The sequence below is a fragment of the Mauremys reevesii genome, linkage group 1 (assembly GCF_016161935.1).
Source record: "Mauremys reevesii isolate NIE-2019 linkage group 1, ASM1616193v1, whole genome shotgun sequence".
Taxonomy (NCBI): Eukaryota; Metazoa; Chordata; order Testudines; family Geoemydidae; genus Mauremys; species Mauremys reevesii.
In genome coordinates this window covers 211,588,847-211,603,000 of record NC_052623.1, presented here as the reverse complement: position 1 = coordinate 211,603,000, position 14,154 = coordinate 211,588,847, and the positions used below count along the sequence as shown (strand labels likewise).

The following is a 14,154-nucleotide window of genomic DNA, read 5'->3' as shown; positions in this document are numbered from 1 at the left end:
GACATTTCCCATGCTGGTGGCTCTCAATTTAGTACATGCATGTAAAGCAGCAGACAGCTCTTTGAGGGCTTTGTGCTAGGTAGAATGTGTGCGCGCGTGAGGGGAAAAACAATTAACCACTTGGAAAAGCTTCACTGTGCTTCTTCCAAGAGGACATAAAGATCAATGAAACAGCTTTCATAATACAATGTTGAACCCACACCTTCCCCAACCAAACAGCACTTACCCGGTCCTGAGACTCCATGGACGTAGCCAAACACGCTCTCCCTATCTTCATCTCGGATTTTGGGTAGCTTGGAAAAGTTCATCTTGCCCGTTTACCTGCCCAGTAAGAAGACAAACAACAGTTAATTCTATACAGATCAGGAAGAGACCTAACCCAGTGAGTAGTGGACTCCCCTTTTCAGTTCCCCTCTCCCTTTGCTTCCAATTAACAGAAAGCCCAGTGCAGGAGCCTCAAAATTCACGTGGTCTGAGACACCTTAGTTTCCTCCCCCTCCACCACTATGAATTCATGGCCCAGCTATAGTCAATAGCTGTTTGCTTGTTTTTTTTTAAATTCAGCAAGACATACCAGTATGAACAAGCCTTATTACTAACAACATTGTGACACTGGCAATACAGAGCCCCAGGAGCTTATTGTGGAACTATTTCCACCCTGATTTTAACAGCAGATACCACCACTAAGTACAGCAAACTATGCTTTGAATGTATTATTTTAAGCCCAAAAGTTCATCTCCCAGTCCCCTCCCCCTTGCTGTAAGACTCACTTTAATCTGCAACATTTACCAGAATGATAAGTGATTTCACAACTTTCAAACCAGCATTTCTGGGCGGCATAAGTACTGTATGCAGCTTAAAGTACCACTATGCCTGGAATCCCCCCAGTGCATTTTTACAGCGTCACTGTTTAGTGTTTGTTATCTCTCTGGGACTGCTACATCAAATGTACGCCTTCTACAAGTCAAGTGATGCCAACTCCACAGCATCCAGCTGCTATATGCTCCATTGTTAGACAGCTAGATAGATTCTGCAAGGCTAACAGGAGGCCTTACACTTACTGATTGGGAAAGACTTAAAATAGATTTAGAGCTTAAAACACAAGGATTTGCAAAACAACTCCTCATTGACTGGCCACGAACAGACTGCAGATCCATGTTCTTCCTGTAGTAACTGGCAGTTGGGCTGCACTGTGCTTTAGGTGCTGATAACAGCCTTTAACAGCTCTTTGCTTTGCCACCCATCATCCTGCTTGTTGTGTGTTACCTTGGAAACTCACCACAATGTTACTGATCTAAGTGGGCATCACTTGCTACCCGTATGTTAATTCATTCCTAGAACAAATCCAAATAAAGTGTTGGGAAAAGCCCTGGAGACTGACTGCTCTGTGTACCCGGAGTGATACAGCCAAGAGCAGTTCATCCCCACCATCAAACCAACCCTGGAGAGCTGAGTTCAGGCTCATAGCGCACCCTATGCCCAAGTGTCTCTGCGGAGACAGGTAACAAGGGGGTTCATCAGGGCTTGAAAAACTTGCCCCAAAACCTAGTAGCCCTGGTGAAAGATGCATGTCCTGCTACTCCATCTGCACATACATATCACCTATATCACCCTCCTTGCAGGGCTCCTCTTCCCAGCCTGCTCTCTAGAGATAGTAGGGAAAAGGCTGCTGCTCTCCAGGCACATAGGGCTCGGTCTCCCTGTTCTTCCATTGCACATGGGCCCTCTGCTCCTCCCTAGCCCCACTCAGCTAGAATTCCTACTCACCCTGAACAAGCAGATTTTTCCAAGCCCAAGTGCTCACTCACAGAAGTGGTTTGTGTGATGTGGATACCCATTTATTCATTTCCCAGGCCACCAAAGAGATGATCATGACTCAGTCCCTACCAACTTGAATGGGAACTGGGAACCTAGAGATGAAAGGCTGGGTGTTCCATTTCTAATTCCTAGCGCCAGCTAGTCCTTCTGGGCACCAAGTGTCCTGTGACTGTGCAGTAGCTCAGGAACAGAGTGGAGTCCTCAGCACTGTGAAGCTATACTGTGTAGCTTAGCATTAGAAGCCAATTTTAAACAGTTTGTTGAGAATTCCATTAGCTATTTGACAACTTCAAGAGGGTGTCGTCACCAAAAGGCCCCCCTGAAGCTCAGGAGTCCCAGGCAAGGGAATCGGTGCAGCAGTGGCTCCAGCTGTGTTATTCCACATGCCCCACTGAAAAAGCAGCAGGACTTAGAATTCCACCCAGAACATTCACTCCAAGAGATCATTCACCGATGGACACTCCAGAGCCATTGACACTACTGCAGGGTTAGTTCCTACCAACACAATCCTTAAAACGGTGTGCTGAGGAAAAAACAAACAAACAATCTACAGTCTGATGTGACTGAACCATGAGAGGTAAAAAGTTGCTGCTCCTCATCCATACTCCCCACCTAGGTTAACAGAGGCTTAAAGGGACTTGGATCAGGTCACACCATTCTACATCAGCTCCTTCTGGAGCTCAAACAGATACCGTTCAGATCAGGAAGGTCAGGTGTGAGCCACTGCCAGTGATGTTATTTGAAAGGGTTCAACTCATCTTCAGTCAGAGCTTCTGAAGAGTCCACAGCACGAGGCAAAAGCAATCATTCCAAGGACAGACAAGCACATGCATTTAGACCTGCAGCAAACACACCCTACCTAGATCTTGTCCATCTTTCACAGCCAGACAGTCTCCTCCCCTTCTCTAGCATCTCCACTCCCCACTTGCTTCCCTGTACTTTGTCCAGAAGGCTACCAAAGTCATCTTCCTCACCCACCACTCTCTCCATGTCAAATATTACCTGATTCGGATCCTTCTCCAACGTGGTCAGAACCGCTTCCACATCCCGGTGCGCCAAGCCACGAGGCCCAGAAGCACAGACACCTTCCTCAAAGGGCTACAATCCTTGAAATACTGAACACTATTCAGAAACCATTGCTCTGCATCCCTGCCACTGAGCTGCCTGGTAGCTGGTGCTCAGGTTGGTTCTGTAGGTTTTCATCTTAGACCGTACGGTCATCTCCTTAGAGGGCAAGGACTGTGTCACTATATTCTGTATTGTGCTCCCCACACGGGTGGAACTCGTTCAGCGTGCTATGGGAGGCTGCTATCTGCCAGCCAGCATTGCACTACAAGCGCAGATACTGATTGTGTTTAGCATTTAACCACCACCACACTACCGACCTTCATCGGCCAAGACCACCGTACTATGTTAACAGAGCTGGACACGCAAGGATTTTACTAAATTCTTTTAGTCCCTTAAGAGGGCTCCCCCAGCCCCTGGGGTTAAACACTACACACAAAATTCACTCTTCCTTGGTTACCCAAAGTGTGAGCAGAGCAGTTACACAGAATGTAACAGACTAAAAAGTAACAGATCCATAAATAACACACAGAAAAGCCACAAATCCAATAGTTCTCAACCTAGTCACTTGGCTGCAGAGCTGTCCCCCAAGAAGTGAAAGGTTTTCTGCTGCCAGTGTTAGAAAGCACCCAATATTCTCTGTCACAATGACTATCTTTTGCCTTTTAAATTTGACATGTAATCACTGATGGAGAGACGTTCAATGCCGTTCAAAATTTGAGCTCCATATCCTGGGACAAAAATCTGTTTTAGAAATTAAGACCCTAGTGAGATGATCATAAAGTGCCTTTTTGTAGCAGGAAACAAATTACTCTAGATTTATCATACCATAAATATCAAAGGATTTCTTACCTTGCTTTGTAAGGGAAAAGGATAGGCAAAAAATCCACAGGCCAGATGAAGCAACCCCAGATTTCAGCACTAAAGTAGGAGCATTTAGTAGCAAATGACTGTCCTCCCCAAAAGCCCCCCCAAACCTCCTGCACAGAGGGATGCAAAAAGCCTGCTGCAGAGGGGGAAGAAATTCCAGACACACAGCAAAGACACAGTCACCTGACTTGATGACTCATCAGTCTCTCCCCAACAGCACTGAGAATGCTGCAATAGCAAATCAAGCTGCCCGAGGCCCATCTGAGCTCTTGTTCCTAAATACAGCTTTACTGTATTAACTGTCAGGAGGTAAAAGGAACATCACCACTGGTAGCAAGTTCCTCCTGCAATGATCTCTAGAGGAAAAGCCGGTAAATTCAGCTTTGGAAATTAATATCCTTAAACAAAACCCTTAAAGGATGCAGCATTTTACGACACTTTCTACTATTTAAGTCAGTCTATACAATCAGTGAATTCACTTTCAGATTTCATACATCAGTTTCAGTGCAAAGTTCTATCTAGCTATTTCTTGGTGGTTTTACATAGCTATGCTTGCACATCAAGCAGCACGATAGTAATTAGCTGAACATGAGACACTAATTCTAATGCAGTTTTAAAGAATGATTGTTTCTTAATGCTCAACAATCAGCAGCCTGTGAATGGAACACAGCTGATACAGTGAAGAAATGGGAGAGAAACTGCAATACTACTTATTGCTTAAGTGCTTAAAATAGGGAATGAACTCATGGTAAGATAAGGAATAAGTCCATATGGTGATTTAGTGCTGTTAAAACTAAAAGCCTTCTCCTTGCTTAGCGAGCAGAAGAAGGGTATTAACTATGGATACCAATGTTCTTCTTGGAGTAAGAACTGCTAGAATTTGCTGTGGAAAACAGTTACATGACAACAGCATGCTCTGCACTGCACAAAAAATGGGAGGACGTGAGCCCTGTCCCAAGGAGCCAGCAGGCCTTTGAAGAAGTGTCCTCCATCTTAAAATAGTTGCCTCAAAAACAACAAAATAAGCATACAGTTCCTAACCCTTCTCATTAGGGCAACAGCACAGATGCTGCCACTCCACCGTGCACATAGCATGGGACTGACATGAAGAATCCTGCTGGCCCAGTGGTTTTGCCTCAGTAAGTTACATGCTGGGATTCAACCTACCATGGTCATTTCACCAAACTGAGAAGGCAGTGGTTTATTTCAAATGCAGTGACACTGTCTGATCAGTTTTGATTCCCACCAGGAGACAAGCTTACAGGATCACTATCCAGGAACCCTTACTGAATTGGCACCACAGCACACATTTGCTGAACTAAGAACAAAAAAGTTTTCCAGAGAAGTTTCTTCAGGCTGAAGAGGTTCTCACCTCGTACTGAGTTACTGTAGCTCCCAACCCATCAGCCAGACTCAGCTGAGAGTGTTTTGTTCACACAGGCCTATGGATCCTGTTGTAAACAGAGCACCCCTATAAAATGTGTCTCCCTATGCTCATTTAGCCCATCAGGAGAGTGGAGCGTAGCATACTGTGCAAATCCAGCTGTTCAGCAACCTCAGGGGGTGTGGTCAGGGCCCTGTAATTAGTAACAAACTCTATATAGTCATCACTGCAATTAGTTTCCCGTCACTTGGTCAGTTAATACTTCCCTTTCCAATAGAGAAAAACTTTACAGGAGGGTGGAACGGGGGGAAGGGAGGGGGACACAACAGCTGAATCACTGTAAGCAAATACACAAGTTAAACCGACAACATTTCTGCTTCCTAGCTAGACTAAAGGGTCATTCTCCTTGGGGAATGGATGCAGAGCCCCCAGAACTCTGTACAAGCCATTTGAGATGTGAGCTAATGAAGGCTTACAGTAACCCCACCTGCATACTGCATGGGATTGACATGTTCTAGAATTACGGGCACCAAGGGGGATTAATGCTGATTTTGCAAGTCTTTAAGGAAGTTTACTAGCCCAGAGATATAATTATCTTCATAAGAATGATATTGGAAGATAGAAAGTCACTGTTGTAGACACTATGCCTTAGCTTTCCCATGGAGGCACATCACACAACAACTGCCCCAGCCGTCTTGCCATCTAAACTCTGACTAGAGATTTTTCTAGCTCTATCAGTTGGCCGTTGTTTTGAAAGCTACCAACAGAAAAAACAGACACCTTAGTCCTATTTAGGTGTTTATATGGCCCATTTCCACAGTAACAGAGATCCTGAAACTTTGCTTCAAAGTGGCTCTTAGTTCTTCACTGGCTTAGAGCCTACATCTATGTTCAAAGACTCAGATTCCTATTCAAAGTTGGTAGATTTCAGCAGTAACCCAAGAGCTTGACTTCAGTAGAAAACTGTACTGTGTTTGACCATGACTGAAAAAACTGACCAATCTCCAGTATCATACCAGCTAACCTCAGGGTTTAGTCACAATTTAGCTGACTTGAAACAGAAGACAGTCTGTCCTCATCTACACTAACCAGGGTCAGACATAATCAGCATTATGTAGGCTAACTTAAATCTTGACAGTCATGTTCAGACATGCTGAAGTTTTCTTGTGAAGACAAACCCTAAGTGCTTTAGTACCAAATAACTGTGGAGTGGCCAGCGTGGCAACGAACCAAACCGCTAAAATGGCTAGAAATTCTGGAGGCTTTACCAAGGCTTACCAACACCTACATGGATCTAAGTTAAAACAACAGGGAGCTAAATCTGTATTCAAGTCATGTTTTCTTTGTTCTAGAGAATCAGAAAATTTGACATTTCAGTGAAATACTGAAATGAGAATGAACATTAAAAAATTAAATGCAACAATTTTAAATATAAAGCATTTGGGATCCAAAAATAATTAGCAAATTACTGGTAGTTATGGAGAATTAAGTTGCAAGAAAAACTTCTAAGAGAGGAAGGATGAGGGTTTTTTAGCTACCAAAACCTAAGTTAGGGCTTGTGGCTTCTAACAACTGATGGCAGCCTCTTCTCAGAGGGAGGGCAGCTGTTGCAAAAGATAGAAAAGACCGAGTTCAGGGTTCTGTATCACGTGGGGGATGAAAGGCTTTACAATCATATGCCTTGCGCAACAGCCAGTCTCTGTTCCTCCAGAAGAGAAAGGTTTTCATCAGCCTTACTCTTTTTAACATTTCAGGCTAAACTCCGCCCTTCCTTACAATCCAGTTAAAGTTAATTGGGTGCAAAGTTATGTTAAATTTTAACATATCTTGTTGCTGAGATACCATATTCTACTTGCCAACCCATACAAAATGAGAATAAACCATAGTCTTATGCTAGAAGCACACAATTCTGGCCTATATTACTATTTTGTAAGAGATAAGGTTGTACAAGACCGTTGGAAAGAGATTTTGCCGTTAGCACTTTAGCAAGAACCAAGATTTCACATACATTAATTCATTAAATATACCTGCACCTGGCACAAGCCTCTCCACTGGAAAATATATTTCCTGGATTAATAGATGCAGCAATGAAAGGACAAACTAAACTTGCTAATGACATTTGTGCTCAAGTTCTTAAACAATTTAGTGTGCGGTGATTAGATCTCTTCTAAAGGAAAGAATTCCCTGTTCATTTAACATTACATGCAAGAATGTTTAAGATACTGTGATGCTAAAGATTCCTTTGTAAGGGATACTTGCCTTTAAAGAAAGATAATGTTACCAAATCTTCAGTTTAAGAAAAGGGAGGTTTGAAAGTGGTATCTGAATTAATTTTGTATAAAGAGGTCTTTATGAGAAACTGGTCTAATACTATAGGTAAGTACAATAGACAATTCATGAGTTCCTCTAGGAGAGGTTATGATGAATTTTGAATTTGGTTGAATTTGTGAGGTAATGTTGTAAGAGGAGAATGGGGATATTAAGTTATGGCTGAATTTTCAAGGTGGAGGGAGAAAGGGGGAGGAAAACTAGCTAACTTAACTGAGTTATAGAAATAAACTCAGTCAGATTATAGTGCCTTTAAAAATATATATATATATATATACCAGTCAGCAGCACTTGGAGAATTCCTAAAATGGTGTTAATAATTTTGTGTGCTGCCAAAGTGGTGGTGTATTTTTAAAAATGACATCTTAATAGTTACACTACATCACAAAGTGTTAAGGATCTAGAAGACAGACACTTTTAGGTCCCGCGACTCACAATACAAGAAGTGCGCCCCTTCTCCCAAGTCATTTGCTGCTGGCTACTTTTTGCATTTCACCAGAGAAGTGTTTTACTTTCCTTCTCATTCATGGACAGTTAGGGTTCCCAAGCCTCCAGGACTGTCCTGGAGATCAATCTTGAATTAAAGATGTCATGTGATCAAACCTCCAGGAACACACCCAACCAAAATGGCAACCCTACTGACACTGTATCGTGTTTGGGCTCTCAACACTGGAGGGAGAGGGAATGTTTTTAAATTTCACAGAAACTTGCTTTCATAAGTACTATTCCTATTTAGGGCACAGAAATGTTGACAAGCCCCGTATTTAAGGCCTCTCAGTAGACGATATGGCTTTAAGGGAAGTTGTCACATGAGCATGGTTTATGGTAGTGTAATGTTTGAAAGCAGAAGCCCAGTCTCAATGCAACACCCCCTGCCCCAAATATGCAGAATTTTGCATTGAAAGACAGACTGTGAGCAAGTTTCAGCTCAGCTGCCCAGTGCATTGTGAGTTTTTCACATGCAGAATGAGACTTTGGAAGTCTCTCTCAGTTGCCAATTACGTCATTTCAAAACCAGACAGATTTCATGTTGCAGAGGCTCTGAGAACCAATCACTGGAACAGGGGCGGGCAAACTTTTTGGCCTGAGGGCCACATCGTGTTTTGGAAATTGTATGAAGGGCCGGTTAGGGGAGGGGGTCGTGGCCCGATGCCCACACCCTATCCGCCTCCCCGCTCCGAACTCCTGCCCGATCCAACCCCCATGTTCCCCGATGGCCCCCCCCCGAACCCCCGCCTCATCCACTCCCCACCCCCGGCTCCCTGTCCCTTGACTGCCTTGGGGAACGCCTACCCTGACTCCCCACCAGCCCATCCAATCCCCACCCCATCATTCCTAACTGCTCCACCCGCCAGGATACCTGCCCCACCCAACCACCCCTTCTCCGTCCCCTGACCGCCCCAGGGAACCCCTGCCTGCCCTCCGTTGCCCCATCCAACCCCTCCTCTCATTCCTGACTGCCCTCCCCCCCAGGACCCCTGCCCCCATTCAACCCCCCTGTTCCCTGCCCTCTGACCGCCCTGACCCCCATCCACTCCCCCGGTCCCCTGACCACCACCCTGAACTCCCCTGCCCTCTATCTAGCCCCCCTGCCCCCTTACCGCGCTGCCTGGAGCACCAGTGGCTGGCAGGGCTACAGTCGCACCATCCGGCTGGAGCCAGCCACGCCATTGCCACCGAGTAGCACAGAGCATCGGGTCAGGCCGGGCTCTGCAGCTGCTCTGCCCCAGAAGCTTGCAGCCCCATCGCCCACAGCATTACGCTGGTGCTGGCTGAGCTGAGGCTGTGGGGGAGGGGGAACAGCAGGGGAGGGGCCGGGGCTAGCCTTGCGGGCCAGAAGCATGTGGCCTGCGGGCCGTAGTTTGCCCACCTCTGCACTAGAAGCAGCACTGGAGGGTAAAAATAGAATTATTTTTAATCTGAAGGAGGCAAAGATTTTTCCCCTTCCTGCTTGTTTTTTCTTCAAAAATATCAAGAATGTGTAGTCTTGTTATCCTTTTGTCTGAGAACTTCTTGGCTGACTCGGAAAAGTTGCCTGGGAGCGGTCTCAGCCCTAATTAAAGGTGCAATTGCGTTGAATCGTAGAGATCATGCCTCTCAACAGTTTGTCAGTAATTTGCATTTAATAATTGTATAAAACTGTTTTTAAAAATAGCTTCCTCGGTTAAATTTCACTTTCTTACAACTTGAGATTTCATAACTCTAAGAGGTCTGCAGACATCCATAGAGTTTCAAGGTGGTGAAGACAATGCAAAGTATAAATGGCCAGGGGAAAAAAAATTCTGCACTAGGACCACTGTTACAGATAGTAATTATCTCAAAAAGGGGCAAACGGTGACGCTAAACATGACAAAACTATTTCAATTAGTCGAAACCAGAGAAAAATTAGCAATTTTAGAGAGAGACTTAAACAGGTAGGTCAATAGGCAACATGATAGCAGATGAAATTAAATCTTTACAAATGCAAAGTAGTTCCCTCCAATGTGGATGATCTGAACTACTCAGACGTCTTACAGGGTTTTTAATTAACTGTATTAACTCAGGGAAAAGACCAGGGCATTACTGTACACAGCTCAGTGTGCAGCAGCAGTCCAAAGAACAAATATACTGGTTTCATCACTGACAGGGTAGAGACTACAGAAATTATAATGCCACTATATAACCAATAGAATACCCTCACCTGGAATACTGTACCAGTTCCCGTCAGCATAGCTCAAAGGGCACAACAAAATTACAGGGGTTTCAGAAACGGGCGACAAGAGTAATTAGCAACCTGCAAATATTTTCATGAAAAGAGATTTAAAAGATTGGGACTACATATCTTAAAGAGAAGGTATAAGAAAGGATGTGATACAATAAATGTTATAGGTAAAGTAAATTGGGAACTTCTACTAACTATGTCTCATAATACAAGAGTAAAGGGACATTCAAAGAAATTGAAAGTGGCAAATTCAAATTGTGGAACTCATTGCCAAAAGATATTACTAGGCTGAGAGTTTAGAACTCAGGCAAGAGTTAGACACTTCAACATACAGACATACAGCTTTCGGTGGATCAAAGCAAGTTCAATATAACACGGTTTCACCTATAACACGGTAAGATTTTTTGTCTCCCAAGGACAGCGTTATATTGAATTAGAGGTGTATTAGACATTTAAACAAATAATACAAAGCTACAATAAAAAAAGTTTTAGGAAAGATATCAACCCTTAAACCTCAGGACATTTTTAACAACCGGAGGTTAGGACCCCTAAGGGCAGGATATACCCTTTTTGCCTCTATTACAGGGTGACTCTCTGAAGCAGTTGGTATGAGCCACTGACAGACATGATATTGGACTAAAAGACCGCTGCTCTGATTCAGCATGTCAGTTCCTTTTTTTCTCCTTTCTGCTTTCCAAAATGAAAAAAAAGCAGAAAAAAGTTTCAGGACTTGTGTTTTCACTATGAAGAAACAAAAATAATGCAGATAAGGCCAATTTTTTTTCCTTGGTAGGTCACCTTTAAGTCCAATGCACACATAGTGACTGATCACCCCTAGGAAAAGAGGATTAAGTAGTTCTGGATCCACTGTTTCCCTGGAATACAACATTAGGAGTTGATGGCTGTACCACAAAGGAAGAGAACTGTTCTGTTTTCCCCTGTCTACTCTACCCCTCTGAAGTAGTCACACTTATCAGACTACATAGTGAGTAAGGGTGAAACACACAGGCATGATATTCCAGCTCAGTCCATTGTCTGGTTTTCTTGATGCTGTTCCCCTCCAATGGGTCATGTGGACTTGACTGCTCAGGAAAAAAAGAGTCAGCAACATTTGCAAGTCAAAAGAAAATTCTGGAGTCATGTTGAAGGAAAAAAAATGTATATATTTTTGTTCTTCCCCTCCAACAGGAGCTCACACCTAACATGGTCAAACTTGTTTTAACAGAGGCAAAACAGTAGGTGGGATATTGTGTAATCCCTCTGCTACTTTAAAGACGGGATCTTTACCTTCCACCCAAAGAGACAGATTTTCTTCAGAGACTTCTGGCCTTAGTCTGATTTCCTGTATAACAGAGCTCATAGGATTTTCCTTGTATTATTTCCTGCTTCAAGTCCAGTAGCTGTACTTGAACTACAGCATATCTGTTAGAAAAGCATTCACTTTTGAATTAAAGATGTCCAATGATGGAGAATCCACCACAACCCTTGGTAAATTGTTCCAGTGGTTAATTACCCTCACTGTTAAAATCTGACACCTTATTTCCATTCTGAATTCATCTAGCTTCAACTTCCCGCCACTGGATTTTATTTGTTTTGTCTGCTAGATTAAAGAACCATCTATTATCAAAATCCTGGTCCCCTTGGAGGTACATATAAACTGTGATCAAATCATCCACTTAATCTTCTCTTTGATAAGATAAATAGATTGAGTTTCTTACATCTTCTCGCTATACAGCACTTTTTCCAGTGTTTTGGACATTCTTGTAGCCCTTCTCTGAACCCTCTAAAATTTAATCAACATCTTTCTTGAATTGTGGACACTAGAACTGGACACTATTCCAGCAGGGGTTGTACCAGTGTCAAACAAGGAAGTAATATAACCTTCTTACTCTATGGGTTTGGCTACACTTGCAGGTGTGCAGCGCTGGGAGTTAAAGCTGTCTTCGTACAGCTGTGTAGGGAAAGCACTGCAGTGTGGCCACATTTGCAGCAGTGTTAGGAGTGGTGCATTATGGGCAGCTATCCCAGCGTTCAAGTGGCTGCAACGTGCTTTTCAAAAGAGGGGGGTGGGGTGGAGTGTGGGGGAGACAGAGAGAGTGGATTTTTGGAGCTGACACTGTCAGCTCCCTGCCTTGCAAGTTCTAAGGACTTGAAGATACACAGCACCAAACTTCAATCATTTAAAAAGTTTTGACCCCTCCCCCACCCCTCTCTCATTCACTAAATGCAAATAACCTTCAGACCAGATAAGCAGCTGCTCCAAAATGGACCCCCGCTCCTCCTTCTCTCCTCAAGCAAACACTAGCTGTGGACATTCATCTCCCTGCCTGCCTCATTCACAGCAAACAGGAGCTGTGTTTGTTTTTTAGATAAGCAGCTCTGGGAGCCCCAGTTCACAACAAAACAAAGAGAGTCATCACAACAAAACAAAGAGTGTTATCTTTACTTAAAAGCATTAGGGGAAGGTTCCAGAGGTCAGTTACAGCGTAGTAAGATCAATCACTGTTTACACTGGCACCCAAACGCTGCAGCGCTATAGTGCTATAGTCGTTATTCCCCAGGCCGAGGTGGAGTACAGCCAGCGCTGTAGCCAGGGAGATACAGCGCTGTATGTGCCTTGCCAGTGTGGACGGGGAATAAGTTACAGTGCTGTAAAGCCACCACCAGCGCTGCAACTCTCAAGTGTAGCCAAGCCCTATGTTTTCCCATTTAGACATCCAAGCATCAAATTAGCCCTTTGACCAGTGTTATACTGGTAGCCAACATTCAGCTAATTATCCACCATGATATCAGTGACCTGTTCTCTTGATTATATACCATTCCCCCAATCTTTTGTCATTTGTAAATTTTAATGACTATTCATTTTTATATTTTTCCTCTAATAAAAAACAGAAAAAGTTATATTGCATAGGGCTAAGAACTGATAGCTGTGGGACACATCCTTTTGATGATTCTCCATTTACAATTACACATTGAGACCTATTAATCAGTTTTTAATCCATCTAATGTGTGCCATGTTGAGTTTGTATTGTTATAGTTTATTAATCAAGATGTCATGAGTACCAAGTCAAATGCTTTACATAAGTCTATTACATCAACACTATTACCTTTATCAATTAAACTTGTATTCTCATCAAAAATATCAAGTTTAGCAATTTCGCCAAGATCTATTTTTGATAATTCCATGCAGATTGGCATTAATCACCCTCCTTTAATTCTTTATTAGTTGAGTCCCCTATCAGCTATTCCATTATTTCATCTGAGATCGATCTCAGGCTGACGGGCCTATCTGTGTCTGTGCAAGCAAAAGGAGCATGAGAACACTTAATGAAAATTAATAAGAGCTTTAGATGCGGTGTCAGAGAGTTCTGGAAGAAGTCAAGGCTTGGTCTACACATGGAGCTCTTCAGGAACAGGTCCACATGTGGAGACACTTATTCCAGAATAAGACAGTCTAAAGCTGCTGGAGCTAAGAAAATTAGAGAACCACTCCTATTGTGTCATACCACCAGATCATGCCAAGACAAAGGTGTGAGGGGGGGGGGGGACACTGGATAGGGAGCCCTAAGGGACTGAGTCACCTTATCAGCTGATCTACAGTGGCTTCAAATGACAACATTCAATGCCAACAGAACCATCCGAACCCCCTTCCCTTAGTTAAGGGCAGTGTTTGGACGAGGTAAGTACAAGAGATACTTCAGATCTCCTATCAAAGTAGTTGGAAGCATACAGCCAGTGTAGCTCTAGATTAAAGAGATTCAAGAGCCATTTTACTTCTCTTACTTTCCCATTGCTGAAATGAAAGTTCTCTGGGGCCCTCGAAATTGCTGTGCTAATTCCTTCACAGGGGACCCACTCAAGAGTAAAATCAGCACACGATCAGCCTGCACAGCAGCCTAATCACATTTATAGGCGTTACTTGTGCAACACCAGACATCGCAATGGATCCACTGCTGAACGCTGCCACCTTCCAGCCTCATGTTAGCCA

The 14,154-nt window shown here is 43.6% G+C and overlaps 1 protein-coding gene across 1 annotated transcript in view; it reads right to left on the bottom strand.

The window, feature by feature from the left end:
- ATP6V1A (ATPase H+ transporting V1 subunit A) overlaps positions 1 to 14,154 on the bottom strand; it is a 40,350-nt gene that overhangs the window by 24,963 nt on the left and 1,233 nt on the right. Inside the window, exon 2 of the mRNA XM_039529212.1 lies at positions 227 to 321. Coding sequence (XP_039385146.1) covers positions 227 to 308 — 82 coding nt within the window. The 5' untranslated portion in view covers positions 309 to 321. The remainder of the gene's footprint in view (positions 1 to 226; positions 322 to 14,154) is intronic.